The following is a 23,206-nucleotide window of genomic DNA, read 5'->3' as shown; positions in this document are numbered from 1 at the left end:
ATGGAAATGGAGGCCTGAGTTTCACACTGACGTACACATTTTATTCTGGTTACCGCTGAGGAACTCCGTTTTAGTCTCCTGTTTCCTAGAGCTGTCTCCTATTCCTGTGAGTTAAACAGGAAAAATAAGAAGTGAAATATATGAGCTAAAATGTCTTAAGTTTCTTATTTTACCAGGGGAATTAATTTGTTTAAATTTTTGAATAGGTAATAGTCACGTGCTTCCAAAGTCAACTATAAAAAGGTATACCGGGGCGCCTGAGTTTGAGCCCCATGTTGGGCGTAGAGATGACTTTTTTAAAAAATAAAAAGGTGTACAGTAAAAAAAATCACTTCCTTGTCCACTCAGATCCTTTCAAGTGACCACTGTTGTTGGTTTAAATATGGTTCCATTGTTTCTTTATCTAAATACATATTTTCATTTTTATGGTTTTATATGTAAATGGTAGCTTATTCTATATACTATACTGTACCCAGCTCTCTTTTTTTTAATTAACATATAATGTATTATTGGTTTCAGGTAGAGGTCAGTGATTCATCAGTCTTACATAACACCCAGTGCTCATTACCTCCCGGGCCCTCCTTGATGCCCATCCCCCAGTTACCCCATCCCCCCATCCCCCTCCCCTCCAGCAACCCTCGGTTTTGTGTCCTGTGATTAAGAGTCTCTTGTGGTTTGTCTCCCTCTCTGGTTTCATCTTGTTTCATTTTTCCCTCCCTTCCCCTATGATCCTTGTTTCTCAAATTCCTCATATCAGTGAGATCATATGATACTTGTCTTTGTCTGATGGACTTACTTCGCTTAGCATCATACCCTCCAGTTCCATCCACATCGTTGCAAACACCTAGCTCTTTTCCACTTGACACTATCCAGGAGAATTTTCTGGATCAGTAGCTAAAGGGGATCCTCATTCTTTTTCCTAATAGCTGCCGAGTGTTTTCTTGTGTGGCGTGTAGCATAATTCACTTAGCCAGTTCCCTCCTGACCGGTTTTACCAGCACTGCCCGAGAAGTGTCTGTTCTCCCACCATCCCAGCAGCCGTGTGTTTTGCTCATCTGATGGATGAGAAGTGGCATCTCAGCGTACTTTCTTTATTAACTCCAAAGTGAGGTGGGCCACCTCTTCATAGAGCTATTTGTTCATATCCTCTGTTCCCCCACCCCCTGCTCTCTGGTGGGTGGGTTGTTCTTGGCTTGTAGGAGCATTTTGTGATAATGAGTTGCAAAGACTTCCTTCTAGCTTCTCATTTTTCTCTTGACTCCGCTTATAATATGTTTACCATGGAAAACTTAATCTGGGGGTAGTCGAATTTATGAATCTTTGATGACTTCTGGATTTTGAATCCTAGAAAACCCCAGATCATTCCAAGGTTACAGATCATATTTACATACATACACACAGACACCAGTTTGAAGGATAATCCATTTGTGGTCGCAAAAAAAATTCAAAAACCCTAGGTTTAAATTTAAAGTTCAAAATTTTTTATGAGACACTATAAGACTTTTGGTAAACAGAAAACTAGACTTGAGCAAATGGAAAGACATCTTACTGTTCTTGGACATACAGTCTTGACATCTTTAAAATTTCCCTTGTTTCTTTTTTAATAGTTTTTTTTTAAGATTTTATTTATTTATTTGACAGAGAGAGACACAGCGAGAGAGGAAACACAAGCAGGGGGAGTGGGAGAGGGAGAAGCAGGCTTCCCGCCAAGCAGGGAGCCCGATGTGGGGCTCAATCCCAGGACCCTGGGACCATGACCTGAGCCGAAGGCAGACGCTTAAGGACTGAGCCACCCAGGCGCCCCTAATAGGTTTTTTTTTTTTTTTTTTTTTTTTTTTAAGGTAGGCTCCACACCCAATGTGGAACCCAACATGGGGCTTGAACTCAAATGACCCTGAGATCAGGACCTGAGCTGAGGGATGCCTGGGTGGCTCAATCAGTTAAGCTTCTGCCTTCGGCTCAGGTCATGATCTCGGGGTCCTGGGATCGAATCCTGCAGCAGGTTCCTTGCTCCGCGGGGAGCCTGCTTCTCCCTCTGCCTGCCGCATCCCCTGCTTGTGCTCTCTCTCTCTCTCTCTCTCTGACAAATAAAATCTTTAAAAAAAAAAAGATCTGAGCTAAGATCGAGTCAGACACTCAACTGAGTGCCTCCCAGGGGCCCCTCCATTGTTTCTAAGTTATATAAATTTAATATGGTTCCAATAAGAATACCAAGAGTTTTGGTGTCTTTTCTTAACCTAGACAAGTTGATTCTAGATTCATATGGAGAAATAAGCACAGCTAAGAAAACTCTTCAAAAGAAGATTAATGGGAGAAATTCTTCCAGAAATTAAAACATTTATATAACCCCAATAATTCTAACTGTGGCCTTGGCCCATGAATAGACCAATGGAAAAGAATTGAAAGTACAGAAATAGACCCAAAGGCATCTGGGAATTTAGTATATGCTAGAGGTGTCCTCTCAAAACAGAAAAACAATATACTGGTCAATAAATGGCATGAAAACAACTGAATAGCCATCTGGAACAAATTGAAGTTGGACTGATGCATGCTACCAGGATAAACTCTAAATGGATCAACAACTTAAATGTAAAAAAAACAACAACCAAAAAAACCATAAAGGTGCTAGATAACAGTACGGGAGAATTTATCCCCTTATAATCTTGGAAGGGGTTTCTTGTCGATGACTCAGTAGCAGTATTTCATATCAAAGACTAAATTTGTAACCAGTGTCTCTCCTAGGCAGCTTTCCCCCTCTCTGAAGTGTCTAATTTCCCCATTTTGTAAAAGGACGCCCCCTCCCCATGAGTTTCTCAAGTAGATTCCCAGATTCATCAAGCAGTTGGATCTTCCCTATTAGAGATTACTTCATTCAACTCACTTAAGGCCTTCCCTTTCGTTTGAACCCTGTCACATGTGGACAGGCTCTCTCCCTCAAGAGCTGGGTGACCCGCAAGGGATCACAGGTCCCGTGCGTGTCGGCGCCACGTGGATTTGCGGTCCCCCCTTCAAGGCTGCGCTGGAGTCCCACCCAGAGAGGGGCTGGGCCCGCAAGCGAAGGCAAGGGTGAATGTGCCGCGAGGTGAGGCAGGTGGCTTTAAAGCACTTTCCAGGGAGATGGTCGAGACTCCGAGGGACGAGGGACGAGGGACGAAGGACGGGCCATTATTTCCCGTGTGCCACAAAGAAAGCCCTTTGCCCTGCCATGATTCCAGGGGCCGAACGTGGGCTGCTGAGGGAAGAACCAGCCTCCCCAAGGGCCCCAGGTATGGCAAAGTTTCATCAGGAACAGGGTAAAGAAATAGTTGTCACCGTGCAAGCAAATATGAATCATCCCGAAAGCAGCCAGCAAACAGGAAATGCACGGCAAGACGCATGGCAGGCGCTGTAATTATCTGTCGCTGCAGGGGTTTCTGTCCCCTCGAGAAATCGTGAGGCCTGCCCAATTCTGCCACCCAGGTTAACTTCAAAAGGAGCTGGACAAAGGCAGCCTGTCAAGTTCCAGGCTTCTAGAAGGGATTCTGGAGACGAGCGTCTCTCCTGGATGTTTTCACTCGGGGAACACTTGAGCGGAGCGGCGACAGGGCAGCCGCCCAGGAGACACCCACGGGTTTCAACACGCACACGGAAACAGAACGCTGACATTTCAAAACTCTGTTATTATGAAAAAGACTGAAGACTGCCAGTAGCACCGAAAGCCCTGACATTTTGAGAGAACACAAAGGGAACAATTCAAAACGGACCCAAAGGACATCGGAGGGCGTGCGGTGGAGGTGGGACCCCGCAGTTCCACTAGAAGATTCGGCTGGAGAGCCCCGCAGAGCCTGGCTGTGTTATGTCAGCAGGAGAATGCCAAGTTCGTGATTATTTCATTAGGAAAATATTTGCTACACCTATAATCTGGAAGTGATAAACAACATACCAGAGCGGAACATTACTCTCCAGGATTAAATACCAAACAGAGTCACAAAGCGTTGACCCAGCTACAGGCTACTGGGATGAGGCCTCGTCCAGTTACCACATCAAAGACCCTTTAAGTAAAGTCATAGGCAGAAAAGAGAGGAATCAATTAGGACACTGGTGTAGAGAGGCTTTATAGAACCAAGAGAAAAAAGAATGGCAAATGGACCAAGCTCAAGCTGGCCCTTTCCTTATTTTGTTCATTTTCTTTCTTTCTGATTTGCCCCCCTGTCACTTGGTTAATCAAAAGATGTCCAAAGATTTAATGACACCTATCCTGAGCTATGTCAGCTCAGTGCCTAATAAAAACTGGGCCCAGTTCAGTGGGCAATGTCCAGCTCACCAAATGCATTTTCCAATTAGCTTGGCCCTTGCTTTGTGAATCACTGGCTTAATGAACACACGAGCTGCGCAGCTCAGGACGTGATCCAGGTAGGTGGAGGGAAGCCCTGATTCAACAAAGTGAAAAGAATAAGTGATTTGATGAGGATGTGGACGGATTTTAGTCCACCACGGCAGAGAAAAATTTTTATGTAATCATAGGTCACAGAAGGCAAGGTTAGGAATGGATTTATTTGCAGAATCGAAATGAAAGCTTTCTCTCTTCTAATGAACATGTTTTTGGAGGTAATCACTCTACCAGGTAACCTGTATCTCCCGCTGTTCTCAGGCTGTTAAGAAACAGGTGTTTTTTGTTTGTTTGTGTGGTTTTTTTTTTTTTTTTTTTAAGATTTTATTTATTTATTCATGAGAGACAGAGAGAGAGAGAGAGGCAGAGGGAGAAGCAGGCTCCCAGGGAGCAGGGAGCCTGATGCGGGACTCGATCCCAGGACCCTGAGATCATGACCTGAGCCGAAGGCAGACGCTTAACCATCTGAGCCACCCAGGCGCTCTGTGTGGTTTTTCTTAATAGACTCTACTGTTTAGAACAGTTCTGGGTGCACAGCAAACTTGAACAGAAAGTACCGAGAGTTCCCACATATCCCCTGCCCCCATAGCCTCTCTACTATCCATATCCCCCAGCTGGGCATTTGTTACAATGGATGAACCTACACTGACAGGTCATTATCACTCAAAGTCCATTGTTTATATTAGGGTTCACTCGTGATGTATTTTCTGTGGGTTTGGACAGATGTATAGTGACATGACCCACCATTACAGTATCATACAAAAGAGTATTACTGCCCTAAAAATCTTCTGTTGGGGTTTTCTTTTTTTAATTTAATAAATGTATTTTGGAAAATGTTAAACATGTACAAAGGAAGAGAGAGTAGTATAATGAACCCCTCCCACGTACCCATTACCTGCCTTCAGAAATGACCAACCACGGCCAATCTCAAAGAGCCATTTTGCAAAGGCTATGGGAACATAGCTAGAGGCAGACCAGTATTACATTTGAGGAAAAAGGAATTTTTTAAAAAAAATTTTATTTTATTTGAGACAGAGAGAGCACGCACAGGGGAGGGCAGAGGGAGAGGGAGAAGCAGACACCCTGCTGAGCAGGGAGCCTGACACAGGGCTCGATCCCAGGACCCTGAGATCATGACCTGAGCTGAAGGCAGATGCTTAACCGACTGAGCCACCCAGGCGCCCCAGAAAAAAAAAAAAACTTTGAGGAAATGCCTTCTCAGTAATTTTTAAGTGAGTTGGTTGAATTATTGTGGGGTGATCATGTATTGATCACTAACTGTGCTAGGCGCTTTGCAAATGACCTACTTGCTACTCCAAGTATGGTCCGTGGACCAGCAGCATGGGTATCAGCTGGGAGGGAATTGGCAATGAAGAACCTCCCGCCCCACCCCTGACCTACTGAATCAGAGTCAGCAGTTTAACGAGATCCCCGCGTGATCTGTATGTGCATTAAAAGTTAAGAAATACTGACTGCCTGACCCAAGGTAGACATTTAAAATAGCCTCCTAACCATCCTGCAACAACACTTGAAGGCAGATATTATCTTGCCCAATTTACGGATGAGATAACTGAGGCTCAGAGATATTATTCAGCCTTCCCAAGATCTCACAGCAAATACATTTTGGTCCATCTGGCTTTACAGTTGATGATTTTACCACTTAATATCATGCAGGCTCCCCACTAGGGAGTTCACTTTTGGGGCAACTCAGTAAAAAAAAAAAAAAAAAAAAAAGAGTATGTGTTTACACAACACACACCAACCAGCCGTCTTGGCAACAACAACAGCAACAGAAAACCAAACCGTCTGCTATCACGCAAGTGATCGCTTACTCCACTGAAAGACCTTTTCACTTTTCCATCCATTATTATGGCATCATGTAGACAGCTCAATATTTCAGGGAAAAAAAACTGGAGCAATTATCAAACAAAGCTCCTCCCTCTTGACAGTGACCTTTGACCCAAATATGAACCAAACTGCAACCACAAGCTCTCCCAGAAGGAAGGGAAGATAGGTTATAGACCTGAACAGCTGGGCAACGCGGTTTATCAGCCAGACCGGTTTGACATCGCATGGCCCGAAAGGGTAGATAATTGACTGCGTTTTCACTTTCCAACCAGCTGGGTGGTCTGAGCCTTTAGCTCTGTGCAAGAGCGTGGCTTACACGCAAGGGGGACCCCTCAGTGGCTGAGCACTGCTGGGCAAGGCCACAGGCCCTTTTGTTTGCTGAGTAGCTTTTTCAAAGGAATATTACAGGAAAAGGTAGGAAAAGCATCATTCCTGGATTATAGCGCCAGGTTAGCAGGGACTCATCAGATTTTAGGAGCTTCTCCCCTGTAATCCCGGGAGGAGATCAGTCCATTTCCTCCTCTTTCAGCTGTCCTAATGACTCTGGGGACCTGTATTAGTGGATCAGCATGGCTACTTGTTTTTGCAGTGAGGTGATTTGATGATTAATTAGCTGGTAGCAGGAACCTGATGAAGTTCTCAGCTCAAAGCCCCCGGGATCCAGTTCAGGGCAATCTGCTCTCACAAAAGAAGGCCAGGTGAAGAGGCATGCAAACTGGCCTGCTGATAGACGCCACAGGGGTGATTCTGATTGACTTTGCACTTTACAACCCAATGACCTGGGCACATCTCGCTGTTGGACAACAGTCAATCTTTCTGAAAAGTGGTAAGCATACCGGCTTAACAAAGCCAACTGTCTTTATGCGTGAGATCAGATTCCTAGTATTAGGATCACTTTATCCCACGCTCTTTTTTTTTAACCCCACATTCTAACGATTTCATAATATTTTATAGCCAACCTCACCCTCATGCTAAAAAATATAATGAATAGTAAGAATTGAGTCCAAATAGGCCAAAAAACCAGGCCTAAGGTAAAATAGATAAGACTAAGAGTTATTTTAAGAATTTTTTAAAGATTTTATTTATTTATTTGTCAGAGAGAGAGCACAAGCAGGGGGAGGGGCAGAGGGAGAGGGAGAAGCAGGCTCCCCACTGAGCAGGGAGCCCGATGTGGGACTCGATCCCAGGACCCTGGGGTCATGACCTGAGCCGAAGGCAGATGCTTCACCGACTGAGACACCCAGGTGTCCCTTAAGAATGTTTTTCTATTTCAAGATTGCTTTGGCTATTCGGGATCTTTTGTGGTTCCATAGAAAACTTAGGATTGTTTGTTCTAGCTCTGTGAGAAAAGCTGTTGGCATTTTGATAGGGATTGCATTAAATCTGTAGGTTGCTTTGGGTGGTAGAGACATTTTAACAATATTTGTTCTTCCAGTCCATGAGCATGGAATGGCTTTCCATTTCTTTGTATCCTCTTCAATTTCTTTCATCAGTGTTTTATAGTTTTCAGAGCATAGGTCTTTCACCTTTTTGGTTAAGTTTATACCTGGGTATTTTATTATTTTTGGTGCAATTGTAAATGGGATTGTTTTCTTAATTTCTCTTTCTGCTGCTTCATTATTAGTGTATAGAAATGCCACAGATTTCTGTACATTGGTTCTGTATCCTGTGACATTAGTGAATTCATTTATCAGTTCTAGCATTTGGTGAAGTCTCTAGGGTTTTCTATATATAGAGTATCATGTCATCTGCAAATAGTGAAAGTTTTACTTCTTCCTTACCAATTTGGATGCGTTTTATTTCTTTTTGCTGTTTGATTTCTGTAGCTGGGACTTCCAGTACTATGTTGAATAAAAGTAGTGGACATCCTTGTCTTGTTCCTGACCTTAGGGGAAAAGCTCCCACAAAAGACCCCAAATAGCCAAAGTAATCTTGAAAAAGAAAAAAACTGGAGGTATCATAATTCCAGACTTCAAGTTCTATTACAAAGCTGTAGTCATCAAAATAGTATGGTACTGACACAAAAACAGGCACATAGATCAATGGAACAGAATAGAAAACGCAGAAATAAGCCCATAATTATATGGTCACTTAATCTTCGAGAAAGGAGAGAATATGCAATGGGGAAAAGATAATCTCTTCAACAAATGGTGTTGAATACAAACTGGTGAATACAAACAGCTACATGCAAAAGAATGAAACTGGACCACTTTCTTCCACCATACACAAAAATAAACTCAAATTTGATTAAGGATCTAAATGTGAGACATGGAATCATAAAAATCCTAGAAGAGAGCACGAGCAATAATTTCTCTGACATTGGTTGTAGCAACACCCTTCTAGATATGTCTCCTGAGGCAAGGGAAACAAAAACAAAAATAAAGGATTGGGACTGCATCAAAATAAAAAGCTTCTGCTCAGCAAAGGAAACAGTCAATAAAACTAAAAGACAACCTACTGAATCAGAGAAAATATTTGCAAATGACATATCTGATAAAGGGTTAGTATCCAAAATATATAAAGAACTTATACAACTTAACACCCCAAGAAACAAATAATCCAATTAAAAAATGGGCAGAAGACATGAACAGATACTTCTCTGAAGAAGACCTACAGATGGTCAACAGACACACGAAAAGATGCTCAACATCACTCATCATCAGGGAAATGCAAATCATAACTACGAGTTATCACCTCACACAGGTCAGAATGGCTAAAATCAAAACCACAAGAAACAACAGGTGTTGGCGAGGATGTGGAGAAAAAGGAACCCTCGTGCGCTGTTGGTGGGAATACAAACTGGTGCAGCCACTCTGGAAAACAGTATGGAGGTTCCTCAAAAAATTAAAAATAGAACTACCCTATAATATAGTAGTTGCACTCCTGGGTATTTCCTCCCCAAATACAAAAACACTCATTCAAAGGGATCCGTGCACCCCTATGTTTATGGCAGCATTATTTACAATAGCTACATTATGGAAGCAGCCCAAATACCCATCAACAGACGAATGGATAAAGATGTGGTATATATATATATATACAATGGAATATTCTTCAGCCATAACAAGAATGAAATCTTGCCACTTGTAACAACATGGATGGAGCCAGAGAGTGTAATGCTAAGTGAAATAAGTCAGTCAGAGAAGGACAAATACCATGGGATTTCACTCATATGTGGAATCTAAGAAACAAATGAGCAAAGGAAAAAAAGAGCGAAGTCAAGAAACACTCTTAACTATAGAGAACGAACTGATGGTTACCAGCGGGGAGGTGGGTGGAGGGCTGGGTGGACTACGTGATGGAGACTAAGAGAGGACACTTATCATGATCAGCACTGAGTCATGTATAGACTTGTTGAATCACTATATTGTACACCTGAAACTCATATAACCCTGTATGGTTAACTATACTGGAATTAAAAGAAAAAAACGTAGTAAAAAATAAATAAAAGTAACCATTTGTATTACAAAAAAAATGTTTTTCTAAACATCGAAGACCATTTTAAAACAATGTATTTTTTTAAAGATTGTATTTATTTATTTGACAGAGAGAGACACAGCGAGAGAGGGAACACAAGCAGGGGGAGTGGGAGAGGGAGAAGCAGGCTCCCTGCAGAGCTGGGAGCTCAATCCCAGGTCCCCGGGATCATGACCTGAGCCGAAGGCAGAAGCTTAACGACTGAGCCACCCAGGCATCTTAAACAATATTTTTAACACTGTATTTGAATGTTTTGACCACTACATTTTCCCTCTGAAACTTGCACAAAGATGCTGCTACTGTGTTTATCTAAATGACCTCCTTTGTCAGGTTAGGAGGGCAGTCGTTATTTATCCCTCTTTTGTCAACGAGGAAACTGAGGCCCGGAGGGTTGAAGTTACCTTCCTCCCGGCAGGAGGCCTCCCAGCGAGCAAGGGGCAGAGCCGTGAGCAGCTTCCCAACCAGGAACTGGCCCTGTGGTCTATCCAGCTACCACAGGTTGAAGAAATAGCCCAAGAGGAACCACAGAAATTACCCTCTAAAAACCAAAGCAGCTCAGCACATGTCAGGATTATTAAAGCAGTTGGAGATATGGTCTCACTTTGGAAATGACAAATCACACACGCAGGTTATTTGGCGAAGGGGCAAACACTGAGCCGTGAATAGCTGCATTCACCATGCATACTGCAGGCCACCAGCCTTGCGACGGGGACCCAGAGCAATGGCACTTGGGGTGGGGCACCCCGCTAGCTGTCGTCTCTCCTTCCCTCCCTCGCTGCTCATACTCTCCTCACCTAAGGGGAAGTGCAGAATGTTCTGGAAGGCAGGAGCCCCCCACTCAGAAAGCGGGAAGCTAAGGTACTGTTGGCCATACTTCAAGAAGGAGGAAGGTATTCATCAGCTTGCAGTGCCTCCTGGCCCCCCAATCAGGTGCCCTCCCCACCTCTACCTTTTTGAAGTCATCTCTTCTAAAGGGCACATCCTAACGGGTCTGAGTCTGGATTTGTGTATGCGCTGCTCTCTGGGGGAGGAGAACAAGGTGCTCCTTGTGAAGAGCAAGTTCAGTTTGTGCAAAGTGGAAAGATTTCAAAACAGTCCAGGGGAGAGGAGGCGGGGGATCCAAGTTAAGCCTAGCCATTGAAGCCCCATGGCTTGACTTCTGCTAGCTCCTTCTGGTCTTAGCATGATTTTGAGTCATGAGTTTCTAATGTTCCAGGCTATGGAGCGCCCTGCGAAGCTCTCTGACCCACCACAAGTGAGTCCTGGGGAGTTGGGCTCCAGGGCGGTTGGGCTCCAGTTCAGATTATCTCCCTGGGGATGACTTGTAGATATGATGGAGATAACACAGTCACCATCAGATGAGAAATAAATTCCACACATGCGCCACTTACATCTGAAAGGCCCCAACTGCTGGAGGCCAGACGATTTAACCTATCAGTAAGGAAGGGATTTCTGGAATTTTCTGTGAGCCTTCCAGGCCTCCTGCACCTCCTCCCTCTCACTAGGTCAAAGAATGGAAAAAGGAGATGCTCACTTGGGATAGAACAGCTTGTGAGGGGAAAATCAGCACATGAGTGAGGTTTTTGTAATATTTAATCTAAGGGTAAGAGTTTCGATAATTATAATTTTGTAGGAGGAAACGATGTTCTTGCTCTAAATATTTATATCACATACCTCAGGATCCTGGAGAAGGTTCTGATTTGCACGTTGTAATGGCTGGCTGGATGCTTGGAAGGACTAGAGAGAGAATTTGGGCACAGGGGCCGGAGTGGGGGAGGCGCGGAACTGGGCTGGAGAAGTCACTCCTTCGAGCCTGAGACTCTGTGAAAGCTGGAGGTGCCAATTCATTTTGATAAGGGAACTGTAGTTTTTAAAGTACAAGATTATAGAGATGGGAGAACAAATTAATGGTTGCCAGAGGTTAGGGATGGTGGTGGAGGGCAGGGTGGGTGTGACTACAGAGGGATACACCAGGGAGATCCTTGTGGTGACGGAATAGTTTTTTATCTTGATTGTGGTGGTGGTCACACAAACCTATACATGTAATAAAAAATACAACTATACACACACATCGTACCTATGTCAATTTTCTGGGCTTTATATGGTACTACAATTATGTGTGATATAATCAGTGCGGGAGATTGGGTGAAGGGCAACTTCCTGTGAATCTATCCTTATTTCAAAATAAAAAGTCTCAAAGATCCGAGCACAATTATGCATTTCTTTTATTTTTTATTTCTTTTTATTTTTTTAAAAGACTTTTAAAAAAATTTATTTGTCAGGGAGAGATAACAAGTGGAGAGAGTGGCAGGCAGAGGGAGAAGCAGGCTTCCCCCCACCCCACCGCCCCGAGCAAGGAGCCCGATGCAGGACTCGATCCCAGGACCCCGGGATCGTGACCTGAGCTGAAGGCAGACGCTTAACGACTGAGCCACCCAGGTGCCCCTCTGCATTTCTTTTAAGGGACCTACAAAACCTTTCATTTATCCCATTTTTCTTTTGAGAGAACCCTACCCCCACCTCCCCACCCCCAAACACCATAACTGTTGAGAATTAGAACCACAAACTTAAGAAGAAACTTTTCCTTTTCTTCACTGGGGGGAAAAGAAGAGAATGAACGTGCCCTTCTTTTATTTTACTCTACAAATCTGATGTGTCAGACGGAGGCTATTTGATTGGTAATGCCTTGAGCAGACTGGGAAGATTCTATATCTGACTAGGCCAGCTCTTCTCCCTGCCATGGAAAAAAAAAGCAGAAACACGTTAAATTCCTTTCATGCCTTCTACATGAACAGAAGCATAAGGGTAGGAAAGGAGGGAGAGGGCAGGCCAGGGGGATGTGGGGTCTTGTGGTTCTTGAAAGAGAGGCTCCTCTCAGCTCAAAGGGAGCTGTGCTTCTGGGTTGAGAAACTGCCCCAGGAGGTCAGGCACTTGGAAGATAAACGGCTCAGCTAGCCTCAGAGAGGGCCAGTTTGAGCTGAAGGGAGAAATGTGACCCAGCTTCTCCTCCCCACCTTCCCAAATACAGCAGAAAAGGAGATGGACCGAGCCTGGGCCCTTCAGTGGGAACAGGTGGTTGTAATGGGCAGGTTCTACAGGAATTTGGCGTGGGGGCACTTGCCACAGGCTGTCAGTTTCCTGACACACTCTATCTCCCAGAGGCCCCATCTTGGCCTTCTTAGATTCCACCCATCTCACTGAACCTTCTTGAGTGCATCTCATCTGGCCCATTCAACCAAATACTTGACTATAAGCTGTCTCATCTTATTCTCTTATGGTGAGTCCCAGGCCTGCTGGGTTCAAATCCTAGTTCTACCACTTACTAGCGATGTGATCTTGGGTAAGTCGTCTTAACCTCTCTGCTCCTCAGTTTGCTCATCTGTTAAATAGGGGTCATACCTGCCTTACAGGGTTTGTCCAGTGACTGGCACCTAATAGGTGCTTAGCAAGTGTCAACTTCTCTTTGCTCACTGTTTCCCATGTGGATGCCACATGGTTCACTAGACTGGAAGCTCCTTGAGAGAGCTTCCTTCTCTTCTCCCCCCCACCCACCCCAGCACCTAGCATATGGTTGGGCACACAGCACACTGTTAATGAGTCCTTGTTGGCTAGGCTGAATGGGCCTTTCCTGGGTACCTCACTGATGCTGATGGAGACCCAGAAATGGGTGTAAGGGAATATCAATATTCTCTTTCTTTTTTTTTAAAGACTCCCCGCTGAGTAGGGAGCCCAATGTGGGGCTCGATCCGAGGACCCTGGGATCATGACCTGAGCCAAAGGCAGACGCTTAACCGACTGAGCCACCCAGGTGCCCCAATATTCTGTTTCAAAGATATGAAAGTAACATGCTGAATTATTTACTTCCTTGATACACTGTTACAGTAAAACAGTCCATGTGCTAAGGCCTGCCTTTAGTGCAAATATAATTTTATAATCTATATTTTAAAATATAAAATTTAAAAAATAATTTTTAGACAGTTACATAGCTCGAGTAAAATTAAAGCCAATGCCTAAGTATCTTGACAAAATGGCATCTTGATCAGTTTATCAGAAGTGGAGCAGGCAAAGAAATCAACTAGACTGACATGTTCATTACCACAGAATTCAGAAGGTTATTAAAGATAGCAAAAGAATTTAATAGCAAATTGCTATTAAAGATAGCAAAAGAAGTGACCCTTCTATACTCCATTGTCTTGGGACCACACCTCAGTCTGCAGTCATTTGTGAGGGACAGTGGAAAGAGGAATGGATCAGAAAATGAAGACCAGAGATACCGTTTCAAATTTAGTCATTCATTCACTCATTCAGGCAACAAATATTTACTGACTGCCTGCCACGGGGCGAGGCTCTATGCTTCATAGACACGAAACTGCCCTGTGTGAAATTTACTGTCAGTCACTTCATCTCTCTGGGTCTCATGCTCCCCAGCTGTCAAATGGTAACGAATCTATTTCTATGGCAATTATGAGAATTCTAGAAAGGAGTGCAGGGGCCAGAGCCTTGCAGACTGTTATTGTTCTCTACTGTTGTCCTCTATGTAATGGTCATGTGACTAGCTTGCGCTCATTTGAAAATTATGTCCAAACTCTATTTCAAGGGGGCTGAGGATGTTCTGCCTATCTCATTTTCCTTCCTTACATGTTGGCAAGCCAACCAAGATCAGAGTGAGCAGGAGGGACAGAGAGCTCTATGATACTAGGCTGAAGCGTTATAGTGAATAGCACTCCACTTCCTGTTCTCAAATGGGTTGGATTTTCAGACATGGTCCTTGTGATGGGTTGAATCAGGTCCCCCTCCAAAAAGATATGTTGAAGCCCTAACCCTGGGTACTTGTGAATGTGACCTTATGGAAATAGGGTCTTTGCAGATGTAATCAAGATGAGGTCATTAGGGTGGGCTGTAATCCAATATGACTGATGTCCTTATAAGAAGAGGGAAATGTGAACAGACACAGACACAGAGAGAATGTCATGTGAAGACACACACAGACACAGAGGGAAGACAGCTAGAGGAAGATGGAGGCCGAGACTGAAGCCGTGCAGCTACAAGCCAGGAAACACCTGGGGCTACCAGAAGCTGGAAGAGGCAAGGAAGGATCCTACCCTAGAGGCTTTGGAGGGAGCATGCCCCTGCCACACCTTGATTTCAAACTCTAGCTTCTGGAACTGTGAGAGAATGAATTTCTAGTGTGTTAAGCCACCCTGTTGGTGGTAATTTGTTATGGATGCCCTAGGAAACAAATACAGTCCCCAAACAAAAATAGCTCCCCTGTGGACTTCCCTCTGCCCTCCATGTAGTCATGGTGACTTTCCTTTTCTGTCAAGAACCCACGTGAAAATGATGCCTTGATCCCAGTGCCTAAAAATGTGGGTCTCCAGAATGGCAGAAGAGGTTGGGTGGAATCCTGAGTTCTGTTTTATGTTTTTCAAATAAGTCAAAATGGAAGGCAAGATGCCCTCCCCCCACCTTTACCTTCTCTGCCCCCAAGTTTGATGGAAAATAGTAAGAGTAGGCAGGCATGGGTCCTATAGGCATGGGGCCGACTAAGCAAGTGGCTGCTGTGGGCCCTCAGCATGGAGACCATCTTGGGAAGGCCATGGAGTCCATTTTGGGTCCTGCTAAAGGCCAGCGGGGCTTGGAGGAGAACTGACCTCATTTAAGGTTTCCAAGCCCTGCCAGCTTGTCTGCACCTAGACTTCACTCTTGCAGCCAACCAGAGGCTGCTATGCTAGCAAAGGAGGACAAATGAGCAATTCATTTAATCAATGCATAGATGTTATTTTGAAAATTACTATTTGGCAGCCACCACAGTAAGAACTGATTCAGGCAAGAGTCATCAATGGATCCTAAAGCTAGAGAGTGCAAGTTTTATGAGAAACATGTTATTTAATGTAGTCTCAAAGTATCTCCTCATGCATTAGTTATTAAGTACGAAAAGAAAAGTCGTATTATCTTTTTCTTTTTAAGAGAGGGAGGGGGGTGGAGGAGCAGAGGGAGAGAGAGAATCAAGCAGATTCCACGCCTAGCACGGAGCCCCATGCGGGGCTTGATCTCAAGACCCTGAGATCATGACCTGAGCCAAAATCAAGAGTTGGACTCTTAACCGACTGAGCCACCCAGGCGCCCCATGAAAAATCGTATCTTTATGGTGGAAAAACATGGTAGGCATTTAACCAATTAATCAAAGTTAACATCATCAACAATCATCATATGCCTTTTTATGTTTTACTCATGCCAGAAATGTATAACCTCTCAACATGAGGACACATCAGACAAACCCCAACTGGGGAACATTCTACAAAGTAACTGGCCTGTACTCTTCTAAAAGGTTGATGTCGTGAAAGACAAAGAAAGGCTGGGGGCTGCTCCAGATTGAAGGACACTTGAGAGAATCAAGAGACAGGACAACTAAATACAATGTGTGATCCTAGACTGCATCATGGACCAGAAAAAGAAATAGCTATGAAGGACATTCTTGGGACAATTAGCACAACTGGAATATGACCTGTAGATTATATAATAGTATGGGATATCAGTGTCCTATTTCTTGAATTTGCCAACTTTACTGTGTTTATCTAACAGAATGTCCTTGTTCTTAGGAAATACATATTGAAGTATTGGGGGCAAAGGAATATGATGTCTGCAACTCACTCTCAAGTGCTTCACACACAAAAATGTGTGTGTGTGTGTGTGTGTGTGTGTGTGTGTGTGGAGAGAGAGAATGGTCAATATAACAAGATGCTAACCACAGATGAATCTTGATAAAGGGCATGTGAAAGTTCTTTTTACTATTTTTGCATACGATTTTCTGGACCTTGAAAGTATTTCAAATTAAAATTGTAAACAAGGATTATTTTGAGCGTTTAACCATGTGACTGATGCTGTGCTCAGTGTGAGATATTCAAGGGAGCATAAGACACGGTCTTGATCCTTAACCCGGGAGCTCATAGTCCAGGATGGACAGGACAAAAAAAGAGGCCAGCACATTTCGGTGTGATAAAGGAAGCTGCGAGAGCACAGGGAAGGTACGCTAAACCCGGGCTGCCTGGGGAAGGGGGCCGGAGGAGGCTGTTTGCAGAGGAGGTAAAGGGGAGGCTTCAAGTTGGGGGAACTCATTCAGTTTGGGGTGCTGGTGGGCTATGCAAGCAGGGCTGGCTGACAGACTGTGGGACACAGGGAAGATGCCCCAGCCTGTAGGCAGCAAGAGGAAGCCATCTGCCCCCCCGAGGACAGACAACAAGGCACGGATTAGCAGGTGTTGGGGGCCAGGCCAAAGTCACCATAGCTTCTGAGGTGGCAGGAGAAGCGCAGACATAAGCAAAACAACTTAAGGCTGAAAAGCTGAACACAAGTGTGGTTACTGATGGCACTGGATGAACCTGGCGGGGCTGTATACTGAATGTCCTGGAGACATCAGCCCCCAGAGTGGTAACTATACGTAACCTGGATAAGGGCATGGCCCCAAATTAGTTAGGATGGCTAATAATAGACTTCGGGGCAGGAAGAGAACGTCAAGTGATCATAAGAAACTAAAGAAGTGATTTTTTCTGAGAACACGATGAGCTTCACCAGCAATAAGGATAAGGTGGTACCCAATTAACACACAACAGGGTGGGGAGAGGTTGCTGTTAGCAGGAAAAGTCCTGAGAATAGTACCGGGTCCTAGAATAAAGGGAATCAGGAGGCAGTACCGCTGTTTCAGAGGGTGATGGGGGATCGGGAATTTCCGCTCAATTACAGGATACAAGAGCTGGGATGGGAAAGAACCTGAATATTCCTAGCAAGAGCCTGGTGGCAGCTCATTTGCTTTCCTTCCTTTGAAAACTTTTCTATTATGGAAATTTTACAAAAATAATGAGGACACCATTAGCTTAAACTGCAAGAAATGGCTGCGACGTGACCATTTTTGCCTTACTAAAGTGGCGAATTCATGAAAACGGACCCCCATATACCTGTCACCCAGGCTCAGTAATTATTTTAGACACACGGTCAATTTCATCGTGGCCAAATTCCCACCTGTTACCCTGCCAAACTGGTTCGGAGCAAACTCTCCGGTGGGAGTTCTTGTTGTGCTTTTATCTGAATGATTTACTATCTAGAAAAGAGCTCCAAATTATACATAGATATATGTATATCTATATATAATATTTTTAGTTAATTACTTTATTCCCTCAGTAAGTAATATATTTACATGGCTCAAAATTCAAAAGGCACATCACTTTGTATACCTTGAATATATACAATTTTTACTTGTCAATTATACTTCCATAAAGCAAAAAAAAAAAAGAAAAAAAGAAAAGAAAAAGAAAAAAGCTACAAAACAAAAGGACAAGTGAAAAGTTGCTTTCCAAACAAATCAAGTCACCCAGCCGACAGCTCTCCCTCCTCAGACACAACCTATATGAACCGTTTTTTGTGTCCTTCTGGAGGTGTTTTATAAAGCATGCATTAGCAAAGAGACTGCGAACTATTCCCACTGATCTCTGTACCTTGCTTCCAACACTTAATAAGAGAAACGTCCTCCTTTTTTTCAGCTGCCTAGCCTTCCATTTTATGAGCCAATTTGTTTAACGAGTGCGCTATGGCTGGACTTTTAGGCTGCTTCCAACCTGTGGCCATGACAGACAAACGCTGCAATGACTGCTTTTACAAATTCATCTCGCACAAAAGCAAGTATATGTGGATGAGAAACTCCTCAAAGCCGAACTGCTGGATGAGAGGGAAGTTGCATTTGCAGTTTTGATGGGTACTGCCAAGCTGTCCTCTGTCAGCTAGGCGGTATTTTAATGCTCTCTTCACCCTTTTATCCGCACGCTTTCGCGCTGCCACCCAGGGCTCCATACGAGAGGCTTCAACGTCTCAGACTCAGAAACAGCCCCCTGACCTCAGCTTCCTACTGGTCTCCCTCTACCGTCTCAGGCCCCCGCGGCCACCAGCCTGTCCTTCCTCCCTTCTCCTTTCCCAGATGCCGTCAGTAGCCTGTTGGCACCCTTCCCTCTTCCAAGTTGGGCCCGTGACCAGCCATTTAGCCACTGACCCCTGGCCTCACTCTCCCAGTGACCTTCAGCAGCACCTGCTCTGCCGATCCCCAGCCCTATGAAAACCCCACCATCCACTCTCTCCACGCCCCACTCCCAGGCTGCTGGCTATTGCTGGAGAAGGTCATGAAGTTGGCTCCGCTACAAAGCCCGGCCAGCCAGCCTCAGCGGGGCCCCCGGGGCTGCGAGGCAGTCCTTTTATATATCTGGATCAAATGGCTCTCAGTGATTGTTCCAAATCCTCTCCCTCTCCTCAGATCCCCTACCCAGCCCCCTCCGCCTGACCCCTCAGTAGGGGGCCAGCTTGGGATTTCAGATCATTGGGCAGGAACTCTCTCACTTCTCCCTCTTTTCCTTGCCCTCCCCCATTTCTCTGCCTCCCCCCCACCCCAACCAGCCTCATGGGGACGAGGGACTTCCTCCTCAAGGTTGCCTCTCCCACCCGTGCTCTCTCCTGCACTTGGTCCCAGGAGCCATCCTCTTTCCCTTTGGGCAAGCTCTCCCTCCCCGCTGGTGTTTCTCCTCTCAGTCTAGAAACACTTCCCACAAATCTGTGTCACTGCTGCACCCTACCACCAAACTTTTAATATCTAGTCATCTTTAAAATTACACAAGTAATTCATGCCTCCCCTGGCGGCACATCCTCCTTCCGAGTCAGCCCCCAAATTTAACAGAAAAATCAGAAAACTATAAGCAAAAAGAAGAAAAGAGAAACCACCCACAGTCACATCAGCCTACTGTTAATATTCTGATACATTTCTTTCCAAGTTTTTTATGTGCACATCTATACATTTATATATCTATATGTATTTTTTTAAAGATTATATTTATTTGTCAGAGAGAGAGAGAGAGAGAAGAGAGAGCAAGAGGAGGGGGTGGGGCAGGCAGAGGGAGAAGCAGACTCCTCGCTGAGCAAGGAGCCCGATGCAGGGCTCGATCCCAGGACCCTGAGATCACGACCTGAGCCGAAGGCAGCCGCTTCACCGACTGAGCCACCCAGGCGTCCCCTATATGTATTTTTTCTTACAAAAGTGGATCATAGTGTACATATTGTTTTGTCATAATATATTTCAGACATCTCAGCTTTGCTACTTGTTAGTTGTCTGACCCTGGATAAGTAAATTCACTTCCCTGAATCCATTTCCTCCTGTGTAAAATGAGGACTATTATAGTAATTACCTCACAGGGCTGTTACGAGGATTAAATGAGATAAAAATATATAAAAACACTTAACACAGTGCCTGAATTAATGCTAGCTCTTATGATCTTCCCATGTCAATCAGTATAGCTCCACATAATAATTTACTGAGTTCTGTCACTGCTGTGTCTAATAGGAGTGACAAAAGCACTGCAGTGAGTCACCAACACACATTGATTTGGTATGTGAGCAAGTATATCGTGGGATACACTCCGGAAAGCAGAATTGCTCATTCAAAGGCTAGGCGCATTTGTAATTTTGCTTACAAATCCTCTCCCTCTCCTCAGATCCCCTACCCAGCCAAATTGTCCTGCATCAAGTGGGAGTTACTGTGATTTCTCCAATTTAACTCTGATTGATGGATATTGAGGCTGTTTCTGATTGATGGATATTGAGGCTGAGTCAAACAAAAATGTTGACTGCGGTGACCATTTTTATAACCAAATCTTTGCAGAGATCCATGATTATTTATTCAAGGCGGAGGAAAGAGTGTAAGTAAATGCACAGAGATGGGGGGGGGCAAATGGTGTGCCCAGGACATCGCTGGCATCAGGGACACACACAGAGAGAGAATGACAAGAGGTGAGGCTGGAAAACAGAGCGGGACCAGATTATAACGGATGGCCAAGGCCATGGTCATTCATTCAGTCAGTCATCAAGTATTTAGTGACCATCTCCAATAGGCCATACGCTGTTTTAGGCACTGTGTTCACTTAATGTATTATAATATAGCAATTCTACTAGGTATTTACTCAAGAGGAATTAAAATATACATCCACACAAAAGTTAAAACACAATTATCCATAGCAGCTTTCTTCATAATGGCTCCCAATTGGAAACAACCCAAACATGCATCAAAAGGTGAGCGGACAAATTGTGCCTTATGCATACAATGAAATAGGACTACTGATACAGGAGCAGCATGGATGGTCTAAGGACATTCTAAGCAAAACCAGCCGGACACAAAAGAGTACATACTACATGATTATATATGTACATGAAATTTTATAAAAGAGAATCTAATCTATAGTGATAAAGAAAAGGAGATCAGTGAGGACCTGAAGCCAGCAGTGGGGGTGGGCAGTAACTACAAAGGGGCATTTTCCGTGGCAATGGAAGTGGTCTATACCTTGATTGCAAGCTTAAAATGGGTGCCATCTGTGATAAGTACGTAAATTATATCTCAATAAAGTTGATTTTAAGAATTAGTGTAAATGGAAAACTCTTCAAAAGTTGAAGACTCTAAAAAATATTTTTATGATTTTTAATTTATTTTTTATGTTTTTTTACGTAATCTCTATGCCCAATGTGGGGATCAAACTCACACCACCAAGATCAAGAGGCACATCTCTACTGAACTGAGCCAGCCAGGTACCCCCAAAAGTTGAAGATTTAAAGTTACTTCTGCTTAGGGGCGACTCGGTGGCTCAGTCGTTAAGCGTCTGCCTTCGGCTCAGGGTCCTGGGATCAAGCCCCGCATCGGGCTCCCTGCTCAGTGGGAAGCCTGCTTCTCCCTCTCCCACTCCCCCTGCTTGTGTTCCCTCTCTCGCTGTGTCTCTCTGTCAAATAAATAAATAAAATCTTAAAAAAAAAAGTTACTTCTGCTTAGCAAGTATATGTATTCAACATCCCGTGTAAATGATGCACCAAGGTGCAGTCCCTACAAAGGGGAAACTAAAAAACGAAGCACACAGAATGAGGTGGCCATAGTGGGGTGATGGCGGAAGCCTTGTGGACACAGAGATGCAGATCTTTGTGAAGACTCTGATGGGCAAGACGATCACCCTTGAGGTCGAGCCCCGTGACATTGTTAAAAATGTCAAAGCCAAAATCCAAGACAAGGAGGGCATCCCGCCTGACCAGCAGTGTCTGATTTCTGCAGGCCAACAGCTGAGGATGGCCACGCTCCCTCAGGCTATAATATCCAGAAAGAGTCCACCCTGCACTTGGTACTTCGCCTGTGGGGTGGCACCATAGGGCTTTCCCTCCACTGGCTGGCTCAGAAATACAACCGTGACAAGGTGATCTGCCGGAAGTGTTATTCTCATCTGCACCCCAGTGCTGTCACCTGCTGCCAAGAAAAAGTGAGGCTGCATCAACAAGCTGTGTCGCATGAAGGTCAAATGAGGCCCCTCCACTGGCTTACTTTGCCTGCAGGGCAGCCTCTTGCCCAAGCCTCAAGGCCCTGTGGCCTCGACAAAGCTTGCCTTCCACTGACTGGAGCAGTGAAAAAAAAAACCACCAAAAAAGCCAACCAACAAAACGACTGAGCACACAGGCACAGATGCATGGTGGAAGGCATTGGGCTGATGCTATTTGGAGCTGGTATATACAGTTTACTAGGATCTTTTAAATAGTGCCTACCAGGTGGGAGGCATGGCAAAAGGGATAAAAGGCAAAGGAGTCATTAGGCTGGAAAGAAGACCAATGTATAAACTAGGTTGGTCAGGGGAACTGGGATCAGATTAAGGACAAGAAATGATATTCTAGGGCGCCTGGGTGGCTCAGTTGGTTAAGTGACTGCCTTCGGCTCAGGTCATGATCCTGGAGTCCCGGGATCGAGTCCCGCATCGGGCTCCCTGCTCGGCAGGGAGTCTGCTTCTCCCTCTGACCCTCCTCCCTCTCCTGCTCTCTGTCTCTCATTCTCTCTCTCTCAAAAAATAAATAAATAAAATCTTAAAAAAAAAAAAGTTTAAAAAATAAATGATATTCTACATCACCATGAACCCCGGCATGCCACTGTCGTCTTGTTAGGTGCCTCTTGAGAGAGAGGCCAGTCACTCTGGATGCAGCTGGACCTTGTCCAAAAACTGGGACCAATGATTGGGAAAAAGAGTAGAAAATGGTATAGGACAAGAGGTTCTTCACATTCCTTGGCCAGACTGCAGGGACTTTCTTGCCCTCCCCATCAGTATGAAATCTCTTCTCATGCTCCTTTTAGTGCTTGATAAAAAGTTCTACTAAACTTTTTAATAAATGCAGAAGACTGGATAAGGAACTGATCTGGAATATTTTATTCATCCATATAGCTTAGAAATTAAAAGATGGGAAAATAGCTAATTGAGTATCTCTCATATATAATCTTATGATAGGATTTCAAGGACAGTCACACTGAACTGGGAAGTATTCCGAAATTACTTTTTTAATTAGAGAAATTGAATATCAGGTTTTTTTTTAAAGATTTTTAAATTTTATTTGAGAGAGAGAGAGAGAAACAGCACGAGAGAGGGGAGGGTCAGAGAGAGAAGCAGGCTCCCCGCCCAGCCGGGAGCCCGG

General features: G+C 44.4%; 1 protein-coding gene across 1 annotated transcript in view; it reads right to left on the bottom strand.

Moving 5' to 3' along the window:
• Window positions 1-12,245: 12,245 nt before the first annotated feature.
• LOC118013227 (protein FAM122A-like) overlaps window positions 12,246-23,206 on the bottom strand; it is a 60,173-nt gene continuing 49,212 nt past the window's right edge. Inside the window, exon 11 of the mRNA XM_035008930.1 lies at window positions 12,246-12,428. Coding sequence (XP_034864821.1) covers window positions 12,401-12,428 — 28 coding nt within the window. The 3' untranslated portion in view covers window positions 12,246-12,400. The remainder of the gene's footprint in view (window positions 12,429-23,206) is intronic.

Source organism: Mirounga leonina, unplaced genomic scaffold (genome assembly GCF_011800145.1).
Source record: "Mirounga leonina isolate KUSES-001 unplaced genomic scaffold, KU_Mleo_1.0 Mir_101664, whole genome shotgun sequence".
NCBI classification, from domain to species: Eukaryota; Metazoa; Chordata; class Mammalia; order Carnivora; family Phocidae; genus Mirounga; species Mirounga leonina.
Note: the sequence above shows the minus strand (reverse complement) of the source record. Positions and strands in the feature narration are given on the sequence as shown.